At 47.9% G+C, this 16,069-nt stretch overlaps 1 protein-coding gene across 2 annotated transcripts in view; it reads left to right on the forward strand.

The window, feature by feature from the left end:
• The window catches only part of CENPI (centromere protein I), a 508,210-nt gene that overhangs the window by 460,905 nt on the left and 31,236 nt on the right, over positions 1–16,069 (forward strand). For both annotated transcript variants that reach the window (XM_086964635.1, XM_086964636.1), the window contains exon 19: positions 11,438–11,671. In XM_086964635.1, the coding sequence (XP_086820761.1) occupies positions 11,438–11,671 (234 nt within the window). The remainder of the gene's footprint in view (positions 1–11,437; positions 11,672–16,069) is intronic.

Here is a 16,069-nt window from a genome sequence, read left to right on the forward strand (position 1 = left end):
TATTACTGCGTGTCTGTTAGTTGTAAAAGGACAGATCTAGAATGCTACCCAGCAAGATCAAAACAGTAGAGTGTCTGCTTCTGTTCTCACAGCATCTCAAGACCCATATTTCTAAGGCCACCTACTTCTGCACCTTTGTTCCCAAACACATTGCACAGCCTCTTCACGATCTAGGCATTTCCCATGGCATAGAACATGGGTACATTAAAGATGTACAAATGGTGACACTGCTCACCCCCTGCATTCGTTTATCGTTTCATAACAGATGTAAGTTCGGAAACAATGGATACGTTGGCATTCAACAAGTAATACTCACTTTTTATTAATTTTACTACTTCCAGCAGAATAATGCCATAGCATAACAAGCATTGGCATAGCCAATAGGTCTCACCTTTGGGACCTTATAAGTGTTTAGCCATGCAACAGTTGTTGTTGCACCAAGGAAATTGTGATGGATAACTAAACACTTATAAGGTCCCAAAGGCGAGACCTATTGGCTATGCCAATGCTTTGCTTCTAGATCTGCTAGATGAGTTTGAAAATAAACCTGTGTTTTGACTTAGATGTTTTAGGCCTCTTTTTTCAAAGCAAAGTAATTTCATGTGGTTGAGTATTTCTCTCCAGCACTGGACCTGTTTTGGTTTCCATTTGTATCAATCATTCAGCTGAAATCCCTTGTAACAATTACATAGTGGGACTAGAGGTGTACATTTGATTCACTACTGTGTAGCCTGTGTCCTATTCTTAAGGCTGTCCAGTATTGCTATAAACTTACACTTTACTTCCCTTAACCATCTTCAGAGTTTACACAACACTTGTGCTAGGCTGTCCTTAGGAGAAAGTCCTGGAGATGTTTATATTTATTTACAAACAATTGCTAGACCAAATTCATCTACTGACTGCTGTTAAGTAAACCCTTCAGGATTAGAAAAGCAGATTGAGGTTTATATTAAATTAGCATCTTACAAGGAATTTCAAAGCACCTGTCACCCTCCGCAACACACCTGGGCAAGGAAAATCCTTGATGCATAAACTGATGCCCTCTTTTGGCCTGCCAATGACAGGACGAAAGTTTGAAGGCAGCATGATGGTGCCTCTACTGTGCGCTCCACATCAACCAGAACCTTGTTGATCATTTGTATCACTGAGATTTTGTAGATTGCATGGAAATGTCATTGGATTCATGGACGTGGTCCTTCGTTCCTACAACAGCACTTCCAGTGGTACAGACCCAACAGACAGCTTAGGTAAGCCAGTCAAGGGCTGATCAGGACCCCACATAGCAGGAAAGCACGCTGGGGGGCAGAAGTTTTGTTCTGGGGGCAGCCACTGCTTGGAATGCTTTACCAATTGCATTGAGACAGGTCACAGATCTGTTGGCCTTCCGGGAAAAGCTAAAAACGTGGCTGTTTACCAATTAATAACAGGTTTCATGGCTAGGGGAGCTATCACTACAGCGTCAGGACACCGTTTGGTATCAGCGCGCTCTGAGTGTCATAAATAAATAAAATAAACCATTTTCTTCTGCCACTGTACCAAGGGCTTAATTATGTGATCATTTTCACCAGGCACCTCATGTCAGCAGTGTCCCAGGCTTCAATATCACATCCATTAAAATACTTTAAGTTTAGGGGAAAATGGGCTAGAAGAATGCTGTTCTGCTAACAGTCAAACATATTTCCATAGTCTGGGAAGCAGTAGGCATTGCCTTTAGACAAAAACAGATATAAATGATTAAAAGAACCTACAGAGTAGAAGGATGGTAGATTTCTACCATAGTGCTAAAACAGTTAATCGAGGCAGGTATAAAAATACTTGACAATAATAAAGCGTACTCCTACGATGCAACCCTAACTAGATGTACCTAAGTGTACCTAGCATGTATGTAGGTGTAGAGCCAGGAATCCCTCAAGGATAAAGTCGGCTCCATTACCTGTAGTGAGAGACTGTGGGACCCCGTCTTGGTCTCGAGACGGACACCACGGAAGGGATGGCAGACCACTGCGATCTCGAGTGTCTGCGTGCAGGAACCTCAGTGTCTTGCGTCAGTGTTTCAGCATGGAAGTCCTATTTCTCCTCTCCCTGCTTCACCAAAGATATGGTGTTTGTATACCCAAAGTGGTACCCTCAGGGCATCTACCTTGCTGTTTCATGTTAGACTTAGGATGACGGAAGGAATTACCCTCATACAGAGTTATTATGCAGGAGATGTATGTATGTATGTATGTGTGTTCTTATATAGCGCTCGATTTACCCTAGGGCATCTCGGCGCTTGCATTGGGAACCCGTCCTGGCTTTTCCCTGTGAGATAACCCGTACTGGGCATCCCCAAGGTGAAAGCCAGGCATCCCGCCGCGGGGGGGGCCGTTGTGGAGATTAAGCAAGCTTAATGCCCAGAGCTGCATAGTGTGAACCCGTGCTTAGAGTGGGCACCAAAGCGAGAATTATCGAGTCCGGGGTCAATTGGGCTCAAGACCCTGCTGCGTCGGGAATTGAACCCTGGTCCCGGGTCTGACCTCTGCTTCAGGGTATGCCTCCTCTAACCAGTGAGCCAAACTGGTTAGTCTACTGTTAGTCAGTCTTGCTGAGTTTCCAAGAATCCTCATGCATAATGAATGAGGCTAGCTTTCAGGGAAAACCCCACGTCCTGTAAGCAGTACCATAACTAGGTGAAAGGTCAGTCCCAAGAAACGTTATGTAGTGTAATGCAGGGGCAAATATAGGTGAAAGGTTAGGTTGCTACCTGAGCCTATATTGGGGATTCCTATATGAAACCTAACCGTGCCGGGTTCAAATGTAATCTTTACATGACTTAACCACCATTTTCACTTGTGTCTCAAGGTATCTCCAAAACAGTGACTTTTTGCACAGAGCAATTCTTGGCATTAATGTTTAAAGAATAAGCACAATAAATAGTTTAAAGGTTAACCTTTAGAAGCGCAGATCCCACATTTTTTCATGTTCCACCCAAACATCCCTTTTTATGTACCTGTATGGAGAGAAGAGGAGTATGGTATGAGAAACCATTGTGTACATTGAGTGGACTTGCATTACAAGGTCCATTCCCAGTTTTTTCCAAAAGCTATTAAGGCCTCGTGCCACCTCTTCTCAATAATATGTGCGGCAGATCCTTCTTAGCAGTGGTGCCAAACCAGCAACAGTATACCTAACTGCTGGTGGAAGTGCCATGAAGAAAAGCTAAGAAAAGTGAGACACCTGAATAGAATCTGTATTATAGGAGTGAGAACCAACACTATTTTCTCTCCATTAGAATGCACTGGTTCATCTAGAAAACTACATGTACATCTAATTTTATTTAAAAATCCTCAATCATAGTAGACCGGGAAGTTGAATCCGCTCCTGAATGGCTGCAATGGAGAAATCATATGCTTATTACAAACTCTTAGGATTCCTTAAGCAAATGTCAACTGTATAATAAACTCTTACGTTTATGAAACACTTCAGAATTATAATGGAAATGATATATTTGATACACTTAAAGTAAGTTTCTACTTTTAGATACATAACTACTAAAGTATTTTTCTAATTAATGCCCCTACTGGCAGATGTGTCCCCTTTTAAATCCTTCCAGGTGTCGGACTGAATTCCGAAAAATACTTGCAATAGCTCCTAGGTACTGGTGGAGGGCACCTGTGGCCCCAGTTCTGGCTCCATGCCACCCCAGATATAGACATGGGGCTGCATATAGGTGGTACCCCTGCTCCACAATTAGGATCCTCTTTGCAATGTAGAAGGGATATCAACACTGAACACTACAGGATTCAAACCATGTTGCACTTTTTAGAAGGAGGTGTTGGTCATGTCTGTCGAGGAGCCAACCTTAAGAGCATGACAGGAAGCTCCTTGACTGCATGTGTGAACTGCATGACTGTGGGCACCAGTCGTGGACTGGTTCAGTTGGGTGTTCCTTTGGCATGCCTTCGTAACTCCTGCAGCATGTTCGCTGCACTACTCCACTGGATAAATGCTTGAATAGCCAGCCCCAGGCCTGCATATTGTGAATTGTTGACTGCTGACCAATGAAAGATGGTAATCAATAAGTGGCACATCAGGAAACTCACAAAATGGCTTTAATGAAAAACACAGTTCGACTTTAAATTGGGTTCAATACTCATCTTTAGTAATCTCAAGGTTGAAGTACGCTTGTACCACCCACTCGGGTGTTCCCAAAATCTCAACAGCTCCTTTGAAAGCCTGTCTCAACGCAGCAGCAAGACTCCTAACAGGATCTAGGAAATTTGACCATATATCACCACACCTGAAGGCGCTCAACAGGCTATCATATAAAGCTAGAATCCACCTCAAGATGGGCTGCTTCACTCCTAAAAGTGCTACACCACAACACCCCCAGTACCTAAAACCCTCTCGCTTTAAGAACTAAAAAACTTCTGACAGATTATTCTCCGGAGCGGCTCCAAGAATATGGAATTCGCTACCTCCGTGCATCAGAAAAGTCTCTTACTCCAGTATTGGAACTTTCATAGATTCACATGCCTGAATCATTCCCCGTCGTCGAGACGGGAGTCTCTGGTATATCAGAGCTTAGTAGTATAGCAAACTGAAAAGAGGCCTAGGCCCATTTCCCTTTTGCAACCTATAGCCTTTGTTATGTAAAAAAGGCCCAACCTTTTCCCTGAACCAACCGGAGCTCCTCACCCTCTAGAACCCTCCTGAGAGAACCTTCTGTCCCTCAGATTTTTCTACCGCACGTTGTGCTAGGGAGTCTCCTTTGAGCTCTGCTCAAACTCTTTACTTCAACAGTATTTTGACTAAGATTTGAGGTTTCTCATCATCTAATTTCATGTTTCTAAAAGGAGAAAAAGGGATTATTTAGAGCTTGTTCCACCTGTTCTAAGAAGAGGCTTTATACAGATGACCCTCACAAAGATTGCATCTACTGCCTCCATCCAGACCATAAGGCAGCAGATTGTAAGGTATGTTGTACCTTTTCGAATAAGACCTTGAGGGATCGTGAGGGATGGCTGCTGATCTGGCTCCGGAAGGTTAAAGCCAGGAAAGAAATCCTCTCAAGTGAGAGTGAGGAGGAGTCTGTGGCGTCTAAGAGATCTCAGAAGAGAAGTAGATCTCCTCAGACACATTCCTCAGGAGAAAGACCTGAGAAGGCCCCAAAAAAGACCACCCTAGGGTCTTCAGGGCGCAGTCCCTCAAAATCCCCTTTCAGTTAAAGCTAAGGGGAAGAAGGGTTCTGCTTCTGAGGTGAAACAAGTGAAATCCGCATCAGATCCAACAAAATCGCCTCAGACAATCAAGATTACCATCAAACGGACTTCTTCTGCGCCTTCTGAGGAGGAAGGTAGTGTTTCAACAGTCGATGGGAACGTGGACGAAAAAGGTGTCATCGACGAAGAAAGCTGGTGAGAAAACAGCGTCGACAATTTCACAGTCGACGAGAGCGTCGACGAGCGCATTGACTGCGGCAACGTCGACGAGGACGACTACGTCGACAGGAGCGACGTCGACGGGAGAGTCTATGAGGACAGCGTCGACGGTGACTACGTCGACTGTGGCGTCGACGACGATGACTTGGTCGACTACGGCAATGGGAATCTCGTCGACGAGGGAAAAAACACCAGAGAAAAGATTGGTGCCTTGGAAGAAGCCTATAACTCCATAAGTTACATCTCCGAGCAAGGTCTCTCCATTGATGCAATCTCACCTGCTGGAAGAGGAAGATTCGGAGGAGGAAGATTAAGAATATGGGTTTGTGAGTAGCCCTTCTCAATTGCAGGTCAAGTACCAGGAGGTGGATTCTGAGGAAGAATATGGGGGTTTTCAGGAACATCCCCAAGAACAGCACCGATATAGCCAACAGCAACGTGAGGAGATGACAAGTGTGCCATCCTCTTTGTTGAGGGACCTCCAGGGCATGTTGGAGGATTATAGGAGGAGATACCCAGCGACTCCAGCCACTCAGCAAGTCCCAGAGGTTACTCCGCGTCCACGGTCGGTACCAGGGACACCGGTACATAGGAGAGAGATTTTGCCGGAACCTACTGCTAGGTCTCCACCACAGACGTCGCATCACGATACCTCAGATGACGATCATGAGGATGGGGAGATTGCGGAACCAAATGCAGAATGGAATGACTATCTCAACTCCTCACCTCCAAATCCTAATCCGAGGGCAGTAGATTCAACACCGGCGGACATCGGCGGTTTTCATAATTTAATGGAAAGAGCCACTAAGAGGTGCACTGTCCATGACGGAGGAGAAAGCGGTAAGCTTTTTCTATGACTTCAAGGACTCGAATCAGAAATCAGTGCGATCCCTGCCTATAGTGTCTCACATTTGGGAGGAAGGATTAAAGGTCATGTTGACGCCAGCTACGGTGACGCCGGCTCTGGCCAGACTGGATAAAAAGTATAAGGCACCTATTGATGCTCCGGCTTGCCTTTTGGGTCATCCGAAACCAGATTCTGTGATTACTCAGGCGGCACAACAGAAATCCAGGAACCCATCTGCTCCGATAACAACACCTCCGGAAAGAGAGGGCAGAAGGTTGGATAATGCAGGGAAACGGTTTTCCTTAATGTCTGCTCTGCTGGTGAAAGCAGCTAATGCCCTCGCTATCTTGGGAAGGTACGACAGGCAAATGTGGTGTGACCTGTCTCCATACATTAACCAGGTGCCGGAACCAGAGAAGCAGGAGACGAAGAAGATTCTCCTGGAAGGGGAGAGGACTTCGGCTGAAGTCATAGACTGCGCTATAGATATAGCGACCACAGCTTTTAGATCCTTGGGAGGAGCAGCGGTCCTGCGCAGACAAGGATGGCTGCGAGCAACGGCGTTTAGGCCGGAGGTGCAAAACAAAATTTTAGACCTCCCTTTCAATGGAGAAGATCTATTTGGGAAGCATATTGATGACACTCTGCAGAGTATCAAGAAGGATACTGATACGACAAAGGCTCTGGGTACAAGAAAACCCCTTTTCGTGGCTCCAGGGGTAGAGGACAGTCTTCGTATACAGGAGGATACCAACAAGGGAGATATTCTTCTTACTCGGCCTCATCGCAGCCTTACCGTCAACAGTACAATCAGCGTCAATCAGGAGGATATACAAAATCAACTCCAAGAGGACGGGGTGGCCGAGGGAAGGACAACACCCGTCGGCAATGACAACCTCCATCTTCCGGCTATGTCAGATGCTCCCCTGGGTGGAAAGATTGCTCACTATCTTCAAAATTGGCGGAAAATAACAACGGACCAGTGGGTCCTCAAAATTGCTCAATTCTGTCACACCCTAGAATTTCTTCAAATGGCCCCTTGTACACCACCGATGCACCAGAGAGCCAACCATCTGCATCAACTCCGGCAGGAGATTCGGACAATGCTCCCAAAGGGAGCAATAGAACCGGTACCGAAAGCCCTGGAAAACAAGGGGTTTTACTCCAGGTTTTTTCTTATCAAGAAAAACAATCTCCAATGGCGCCCCATTCTGGATCTCAGATCCTTAAACACCTATCTCAAGAAGCAATCTTTCAGGTTGGTGTCTCTGCAGGACATCCTTCCGTTATTGAACCCAGGAGATCATATGACTACATTAGACCTACAAGACTCTTATTTCCACGTGCCGATCCAGCCTGCACACACAGTACCTTCGGTTCTTAGTAGCCGGAAGACATTACCAATTAAGGGTACTGCCATTCGGCTTGAAGTCAGCGCCGAGAGTTTTCACAAAATGCCTGGCTCCAGTAGCGGCTGTTTTGAGGAAGCAAAAACATCAAATATTTCCTTAACTTGGCGACTGGTTAGTCAAAGCACCATCAAAAGTACAGGCCAGAGCGTCAACACAGGCCTGCATTGACTTGTTCGCCAAACTGGGATTGACTCTCCACGAGGGAAAGTCAAACCTCCACCCAACAAAAGTGATCACATTTCTGGGGGCAATATTAGACACTGACTGCAACAAGGCGTTTCCCTCCGAAGAAAGGCAACTAAGGATTGTGTCCCTCTTCCAAGACTTTGTAAAAAGAAACTTTCAGTCCGCAGGTACAAATCCTTGCTGGGCATGATGTCATCTTGTATTCCCCTGGTGCCTTGCTGCAGGTTAAGGATGCGCCCATGGCAGGAGCAGATCGATCTCCAATGGCGTCAAGTGGAGGGATCCTTCGACGACACAATTTGGGTGACACCAGTGATGGTACAGGCAGCAGAGTGGTGGACACAAAAAGGAAATGTGTCTCAAGGTCTGACGTTTCTGGAAAGAGCGGCTCCTCTAGTGGTGATGACTGATGCGTCTCTAGAAGGATGGAGAGCTTTCCTTCAGGACCTTCAAGTCAGCAGTCGTTGGAAGATGCACGAGCAGCAATTACACATGAATCTGCTGGCGCTCAGAGCGATCCGCTTGGCATTGCAAGCTTTTCTACCAAGGATAAGAGGTTCGCCGGTGTTGGTAAGAACGGTCAACACATGGCGATGCACTATGTAAACAAACAAGGGGGAACAAGATCTCTCTCCCTGTCTCAGGAAGCCCAGGAGATATGGGAATGGGCTCTTCAGCTCGGAATATCATTGGCAGCAGAACACTTCCCGGGGGATCAAAACATCAAGGCGGATACTCTCAGCAGGCTCAAATCGTCCTGCCACGAATGGGAGCTGGACCAGGGGATCCTGGACAGCATCTTTCGAAGATGGGAACACCGATAGTGGACCTCTTCGCTACAAGGGAAAACAGGAAATGCCAGTACTTCGCAAGCTGGCTTCCCCAGAAGGGATCTTGGGGGGAATGCGTTTTCCATGGCATGGTCTGGCATCTTTGCCTACGGTTTTCCTCCAATTCCTCTTCTTCCCCGCGTGCTGGTGAAGATCAAGAAAGAACCGTGCAGGCTGATCCTAGTAGCCCCGTGGTGGCCCAGACAACACTGGTTCACGGAACTGCTGCTGCTGTCGGAGGACCGTCCAATTCGGTTGCATCCAATTCCATCGCTTCTGACAATGACCAAGGGTCAGGTGCTCCATGCGGACCAGAGATCCTTGCTATTAGCAGCCTTTCTCCTGAACACTGAGTTTAGTCATCTGAACATCTCACACGAATGTAGGGAGATTCTTTCCAAAGCCAGGGCGAAGAGTACCAACAAAACCTACAGGATGAAATGGAAGAGGTTTTGTCTGTGGTGTAAGACATAACGTTCACCCTCTTACTGCTGCACCTCATCAAATTATACCTTACGTTCTGCTATTAGCGAAGTCAGGATTAGCACATGCTTCCATTGCGGTGCATTTGGCTGCGTTATCCCGCTACAGGAGGTCATAGTCAGGCCCGTCCTTATGGTCATCAAGGATCATCAATCAATTTATGAAGGGGATATTCAGAGTCTTTCCCCCAGTAAAGCCTCCACCACCACTATGGAATCTGAATATAGTTCTCTCTCAATTGATGAAACCACTGTTTGAACCGATACAAAGGTCGGATCTTAAGTTCTTGTCCTGGAAAGTCGCTCTTCTCATTGCATTGACTTCAGCGAGAAGAGTAGGTGAACTACAAGCGCTCACGATTCAGGAGCCTTTCTTACAGTTTCAAGAGGATAGGATGATTCTCAGAACAAACCCGAAGTTCATTCCTAAGGTACCAACTGATTTTCATCTGAATGAACCGTTGGTGTTGAAATGTTTTTTCCTCACACGTCAACAGCAGCGGAAAGAGTGTTGCACTCACTGGACGTTCAAAGATGTATGAAGTTTTACTTGAAAGAAACTAAGGCTTTTCGCAAATCTTCTCAGTTATTCGTCGCTTTCAGCGCACCCAGGTAAGGTTTCCCGTTGTGAAAGAGGGGAATTGCCAGATGAATTTCCAGTGCGATTATCTACTGTCATCAAACTGCTGGACAGCCTCTGAATGCACAAGTTCATGCCCATTCCACGAGGGCAGTGGCCACATCCACTGCACTGTTTGGAGGAGTGCCAATCCAGGATATCTGCAGAGCAGTGATCTAGGCATCTACGCACACCTTCCCGAGGCACTACTGCTTGGAAGCAGCCGCAGAGTCGGATGCGGCGGTGGGAGAGGCGGTACTGCGGAATATCATCCAGTAACGGTGAGCCTTTTTTCCATCCCTCCAGCCGTAATTTCTCTTGTTGTTACAAAGTCACGTTTTATGTTATGCTTGGTTTTTCAAGTTCTATTGCATGATTATGAAATGTATCACAGAAATGTTCTTTGTAATCTCACTGCTTGCTATTCTGAATCAGGCATGTGAATCTATGAAAGTTCCAATACTGGAGTAAGAAAACAAGTTACTTACCTGTAACTTTAGTTCTCCAGTATTGGAAGCTTTTATAGATTCACATGCACCCACCCTCCTCCCCTGAGAGGCTCACCTCGGATTTAGCACAAAAAGTGTGTCATATGCACAAGTGCGCGGAAAATCTGAGGGGCAGAAGGTTCTCTCAGGAGGGTTCTAGAGGGTGAGGAGCTCTGATTGGTTCAGGGAAAAGTTTGGGCCTTTTTTACATAACAAAGGCTATGGGTTGCAAAAGGGAAATGGGCCTAGGCCTCTTTTCAGTTTGCTATACTACTAAGCACTGCTTTTTTATATACCAGAGACTCCCGTCTCGACGACAGGGAATGATTCAGGCGTGTGAATCTATGAAAGCTTCCTATACTGGAGAACTAAAGTTACAGGTAAGTAACTTGTTTTCTTCTACACCTCTATTCAAAAGGGAAGCAAGATCATTCCTGCTGAGCAAATTCCTACCTTAATCCCGCACATGCCCACCGTTTGGGCCCTTACCATCTCACCAACTATTTCGCTGACTTTTATGGCACTGACCCAGTCTACTACTTCAAACTTGTTTCTACACTTCACTTAATGACACCTTTGACTCCAAGACTTACTCTTACTAGAGCTTGTTCCTAATGCTACAAACAAATCCTCTGCATTACCGCTTCTGCTACCTAGCGAACCTTGTTAAAAATGTTTTGCTACTCTCTGTACTGTTTTACAAAATGTTTTAATACTTACTCTACTTTCTTTTGTAAAGCGCTCTGGTACCCTACTCTGGGTCTTGTTCGCGCTATAGAAAACGCAAAAAATAATAAAATAAATAAAAATGTTAGAACACGAGTCCTAGATATGTCCCTGAACGGGCCTTTGAATTTTTGCTGTGTAACCAAATCGGTCTCCTCTGGGAAACAAGTGTCCACGAGTCTGGGGCAGAAGGCACTATACAATGAGTGTGAGGGTCACTAATCTGAGTAGTCAACTATTCGTCACAGAAATTGGTGTTGAACATTCATGTAATGTCAATGTAAAATTAGACGGGGATGAAGTACCAAGGAAAACCAGTTCTTCATTAGGTAACATTTATCTAATTATTCCTGTGCTCAGTAAAGAATGTGGCATTTAATCAGAAGACGTGTTCCAGAAATTCTAATTAACTTAATTGTCTCCATAGGACAAGATGTGTTTAAACATCAGCAGTCAAACCTTCCAAGAGTATAACCAGTATGTCTCTGCTATGGTTGGGTGCCTTTGGACGTCGAATGCTTTCCAACAGGATACTCACCCACAGGGTATTTTCCTACCTGCTGATGTCCTAGAACGAACTGGAGTTCTCAAATGCAGGAACAGCTTTAACATTGTACATCACCCTGCATTAATGGGCCATGCCCTCCTCTTTCTGCAGCAGGTAAGCACATTTGCTTCATTTGCACCAGAATGTTTACTGCTTTGTCAGGCTTGTTTGATTTGCAAATAAATAACAAGTTTGTGAAAACTGCCACTGCTGTATTGTTGTACTTGAATTATATTATTTCTCCCGGTCTTTAGCCTTTGTAATATTTACGAACCAAAGTATTTTCAGAAATGTTAATTATTTAATCTGATATACTGTTAATTGTAGATTCCTTACCTTAGAATTTGCCCCTAGGCGTCAGTCGGATCCGGAGATTTTTTCTTCAGCAGTACCCCCCTGTGCATCGTTGGGTGGCATCAGTCTGCTCCGTGTCAGGTGTCGTGGGCGCTGGGATGATGCGGAACGTACATAGGCGCCACCCATCATGCTCAGTTTTCTTTTTCCATGCCAGCCTAGCACAGAGAGCTACCCCAGCCACTTTTTAGCTAACTTCTTTAAAAATGTTGTTGTAGACTCCTGGTGTGTTAAGAATGTCCCAGCGAAGGACTGGCTTCAAGCCCTGCGGTTCCTGCCACCTGATGATTTCCCTGACAGATCCGCACCTAGTGTGCCTTTTGTGTCTGGATCGCGACCACGACCCAAAGTCATGCTCGTATTGCCAGGCAATGAACCCGAAAGGCTTTGAGGGAGCGGACCTGAAAGCAGCTGGAGGCCCAGCGCTTGGCTCAGTGTCGCTCTCGTTTGAGGGGGAAGGGCTTGAACAATCAGAGCCCACATTCCTTTTCCTCGAAGTAGTCTGGGAGGTCTTCGGGTACGCTAGGGAAACTCAAGAAGTTGAAGAAGCACAGGCGTTCCCAGACTACGACGCAGGATCCGGAACATTGTTGCTTGAAGGCTCAGTTCCCCGAGCCTACTAGTGGGACGGCTCCACACCTCCCTCCCTTTCTGGGAGCCGAAACATCTCCTGCCCAAATTCAGAAGTTCTACGAGGCCTTGTATCTCATTTTTGGGCAGCCCGTCGCTGCCTTCGTGCCCCAAAGATTCGGTCGGGGTTCCTGGGACTTCGACGCCGGCATCTCCGCCCCCGGCGGGTCCCCAATGGATCCAGGCCTGGCTCCGGATCGATGCCGATCAATCTCACTGAATCTCCCTGACATCGATCCTGACGACGACGCTCCCTGCGTTGACCTTGCCCCCAGTCGGCAGCGACTTCATTACCCTGAAGTAGACTCGGAGCCAGACCGACTCCGGAAGGGACTTTCGTCCCTGTGTTCATTCCTGGTCGTCCTTTGCTGCCAGATGGTGAGGAAGCGGACTGGGAGGGACCGCTGGACCCTTTAACTGACCAGCTTGAGGAACCGGACTGGAGAATGGACCTGGGTGATGCCGGTGGTCTGTACACTTCCCCTGACACTGGCCTACTTTCTCCTCCTACTGTGGCTATGGAGGAGGCGGTTTCCTATGCTGTGGTGGTGAAGAGGGCAGCTGAGGTCCTCTGCCTCCCTACGATGGATGTCGGGACTAACCTCCTGACAGAGGTGCTACAGGCTGTGGGTTCCTCTTCTGAACCCCATTTCCCTTTCAATTAAGACCTCACGGACATCCTTCTGGGCACTTGGTCCAAGCCCAGCACAGGGGCGCCTATAGATAGAACCATTGCCTGCCGCCACAGCCCTCTTTGGGCGACCCAGCCTCCCTGACCAAACACCCCTCCTTGGCTTGGTAGTCCAAACCTCTTCATCAAAAGGCGCATTCCCTTCTGCTCCCCAAGATAGGGAATCCAAGAAGCTTGACCATCTTTGGAAGAAAATATTCTCTTCCCTCAGCTTGGCATTGAGGTCCATGAACACAGGCATGCCTCTTGGGCCGCTACTCCCATACTATCTGGAATACTGTTGCGCAGGTGCTACCTTAAATTCAACATACGATGTGGACTGGACACCACTGACTCACTGGGCAGAACGATTGACACATCAATAGCTGTTAGTTGCTATGCCTGGTTAACTTCTGGCTTCTCAGGGCATATCCAGTCTTCTTTGATGGACATGCCCCTTGACGGCACTCACCTTTTCAGCGACAAGACACTCAGCGCTGGAGTGCTTCAAGGATTCTCGCGCTACAACCTTATCCTTGGTCCTTGTGAGTACCTCATGTCCATCTCATTCTTCCTTTCATCCCTTTCGTGGCTACGGAAGGGGCGCCTAGCCATGTCCAGTCCAACCCAGCCACAGTCGCACAAACTGCCCAGCCTCTGTGGCCGCGGACGTAGGACCCAATGTCCTCGCGGGTCAGGGAGCCAGTGGGCAGGCCAGTCAACCCTTGCACTCCCCTCCCCACTGCTGCAGCCTCCAATCTGTCCGGTATGACATTTGAGGCCCATCAACTGCCAGTTGGAGGCAGGATCAGCCATCACCTCCTCCACTGACAATCCATTACGTTGGGCAGGTGGGCTCTTCAAATATTCTGAAGGGGGTACTCCATCCCCTTCGAGATTACCCCTCCCTCATTGCCACCTTCTTACGATCTCATGACGGTGGATCATTTGACACTTCTCCACCAAGAAGTATCATCTCTCCTGGCCAAGGGCGCCATAGAGGGTCCCTATTCGGCGCCGTGCCTTCGCCGTTCCGGCATCAACCTTGCCCCATTCACCTGGAAAAAACGCCGTTGCAGGAGTCGGCCCGGCGCCACAGAAGCCCATTCCAGCGCCGGTCGACGCCGATCAGGCGTCGATGGCTGACTCCACAGAGCCGCGCCGACGTCCGGTTCTGGATTAGTTTCCCGAGGTCCCTTCTTCTCCAGGGTCCTGTCATCTGTCGCTGTGTTCTTCCCCAGAGACAGGGCGCCGTGTTGTTGTCTCTTCACCGGCATCTTCCAGGGAAGGCTCTTCACCGTTCCCACAGCCTAAATTCGTGAACCCTTCTTTCTGTGGCTCACGGCTGGCTTCTTCACCGCCTCTCCGCCCTGGGCTTGGGGGTGGGCAGCTCAGTTTGCAACCTTCGCCCACGGAGGAATTACTTTCCACTGCGCGGCGCCATACTGAGGCCAGCATTGCCTTTGTTCGGGCTATTTCCATGGCTGCTGGTATTCTGAGGATGGGTGAACCTGTCACTCCATTTCCTAGAGACAACTTCTTGGAGATTCTCCACCAGGGCTCTGGTGGACAGGAGTTGTTCCTTCCTTTTTGAAGCGTCACCCCATAATTCTCTTTTGGAGGCGCCCTGCCACAGGTGATCCGTTGCCTCAGGCACTGCTGCCTCGCCTTTGTCCTGCTCCGCACGACCCAGTCTGTCTTTCTTTCCACCCTTCTACTCACGGCGCTCTACTGCTGAATGCCTTTCGGTGTTTGTCTGTGGTGGTGTTTCCTCCGTCTCTGGATGCCTGGTGGTTAGATGCACGGGGACATAATGTCTTTGCTTCTTCCAGTGCGGCTTTACGGGCGCTTAACACTGTGCGTTTACCTGGGCTACTTCCAGCCTGTGTGATTCTGTGAAGTCCCATCTTTCTCATGTCTCTCATGAGTGCCCGTGCTGATCTTCGGAGCCATGTGTTGGATGGTAGAGAGTTGGCACATTTATTTTTCATGCAGCTTTGGATGTTGCTGATGTTCTTGGCCGTGCTATGGCCACTTTCTGTGGCTCTCCGTCGCCATGCTTGGCTACGCGATTCTGTTTTTCCTGAAAATATTAGAGAGCGTCTGGTCGACCTCCCTTTTGACTGCTGTTTAATACTCATGCAGACTCCGCCATTCGGTGTCTTCTTGCGGGGCTCCGTCCTCCCCCCTCTGCCTCCTCCCCTTTCTCCTCCTCCTCCTCCGTAGGTGGTTTTGCTGTTCCTCTGGGTGTTGGTGGGAGGCGTTATCCCACTTGCTTCTACTTTTGGGTTTTGGAGTGGCTGCTACACTTTTTGTGAGGGTTACTGTGCCTTCTGGTCCTTGGTTGGCCCCTCTCTTCAGTTGGCTGCTGGTTCAGCCCCCTTCATGGTAACTAGGTGTTTTTGGCTGATTACTAAGCCGTCTGTGGTTTCTGACGCAGGTCTATGGTTTTGTCCTCTGATGCTGAATTATTTTTTTCCCTAAGAGTAAAGGTAAATGTAGTATACTTGTAAAGTGCACAGCTGCACCAGCAACGGGGCGTCCCAGCCCTGTATAACGCTGTGGAACCCTTCCTGGCTCTCCCTATCAGATGCCCCTCCTGGGCACCCCCAAGGTGAAGCCAGGCATCCCAGTGTTGTTGGGGCTGTTGTGGAGATTAAGCAAGCTATTGCCCAGAGTTGCAGCGTGGGACCTATGATTAGAGTAGGCGCCGAAGCGAGAATTATCGAGTCCGCGGACATTGAGCCCAAGACCCTGCTGCGTTGGGAATTGAACCCTGGTCCCTGGCCTGATCTCTGCTTCAGGGTCTGCCGCTTCTAACCAGTGATCCACACTTCTCCACTGAGAGTGGTTCCCAT

This window comes from Lissotriton vulgaris, chromosome 4_1 (genome assembly GCF_964263255.1).
Source record: "Lissotriton vulgaris chromosome 4_1, aLisVul1.2, whole genome shotgun sequence".
NCBI classification, from domain to species: domain Eukaryota; kingdom Metazoa; phylum Chordata; class Amphibia; order Caudata; family Salamandridae; genus Lissotriton; species Lissotriton vulgaris.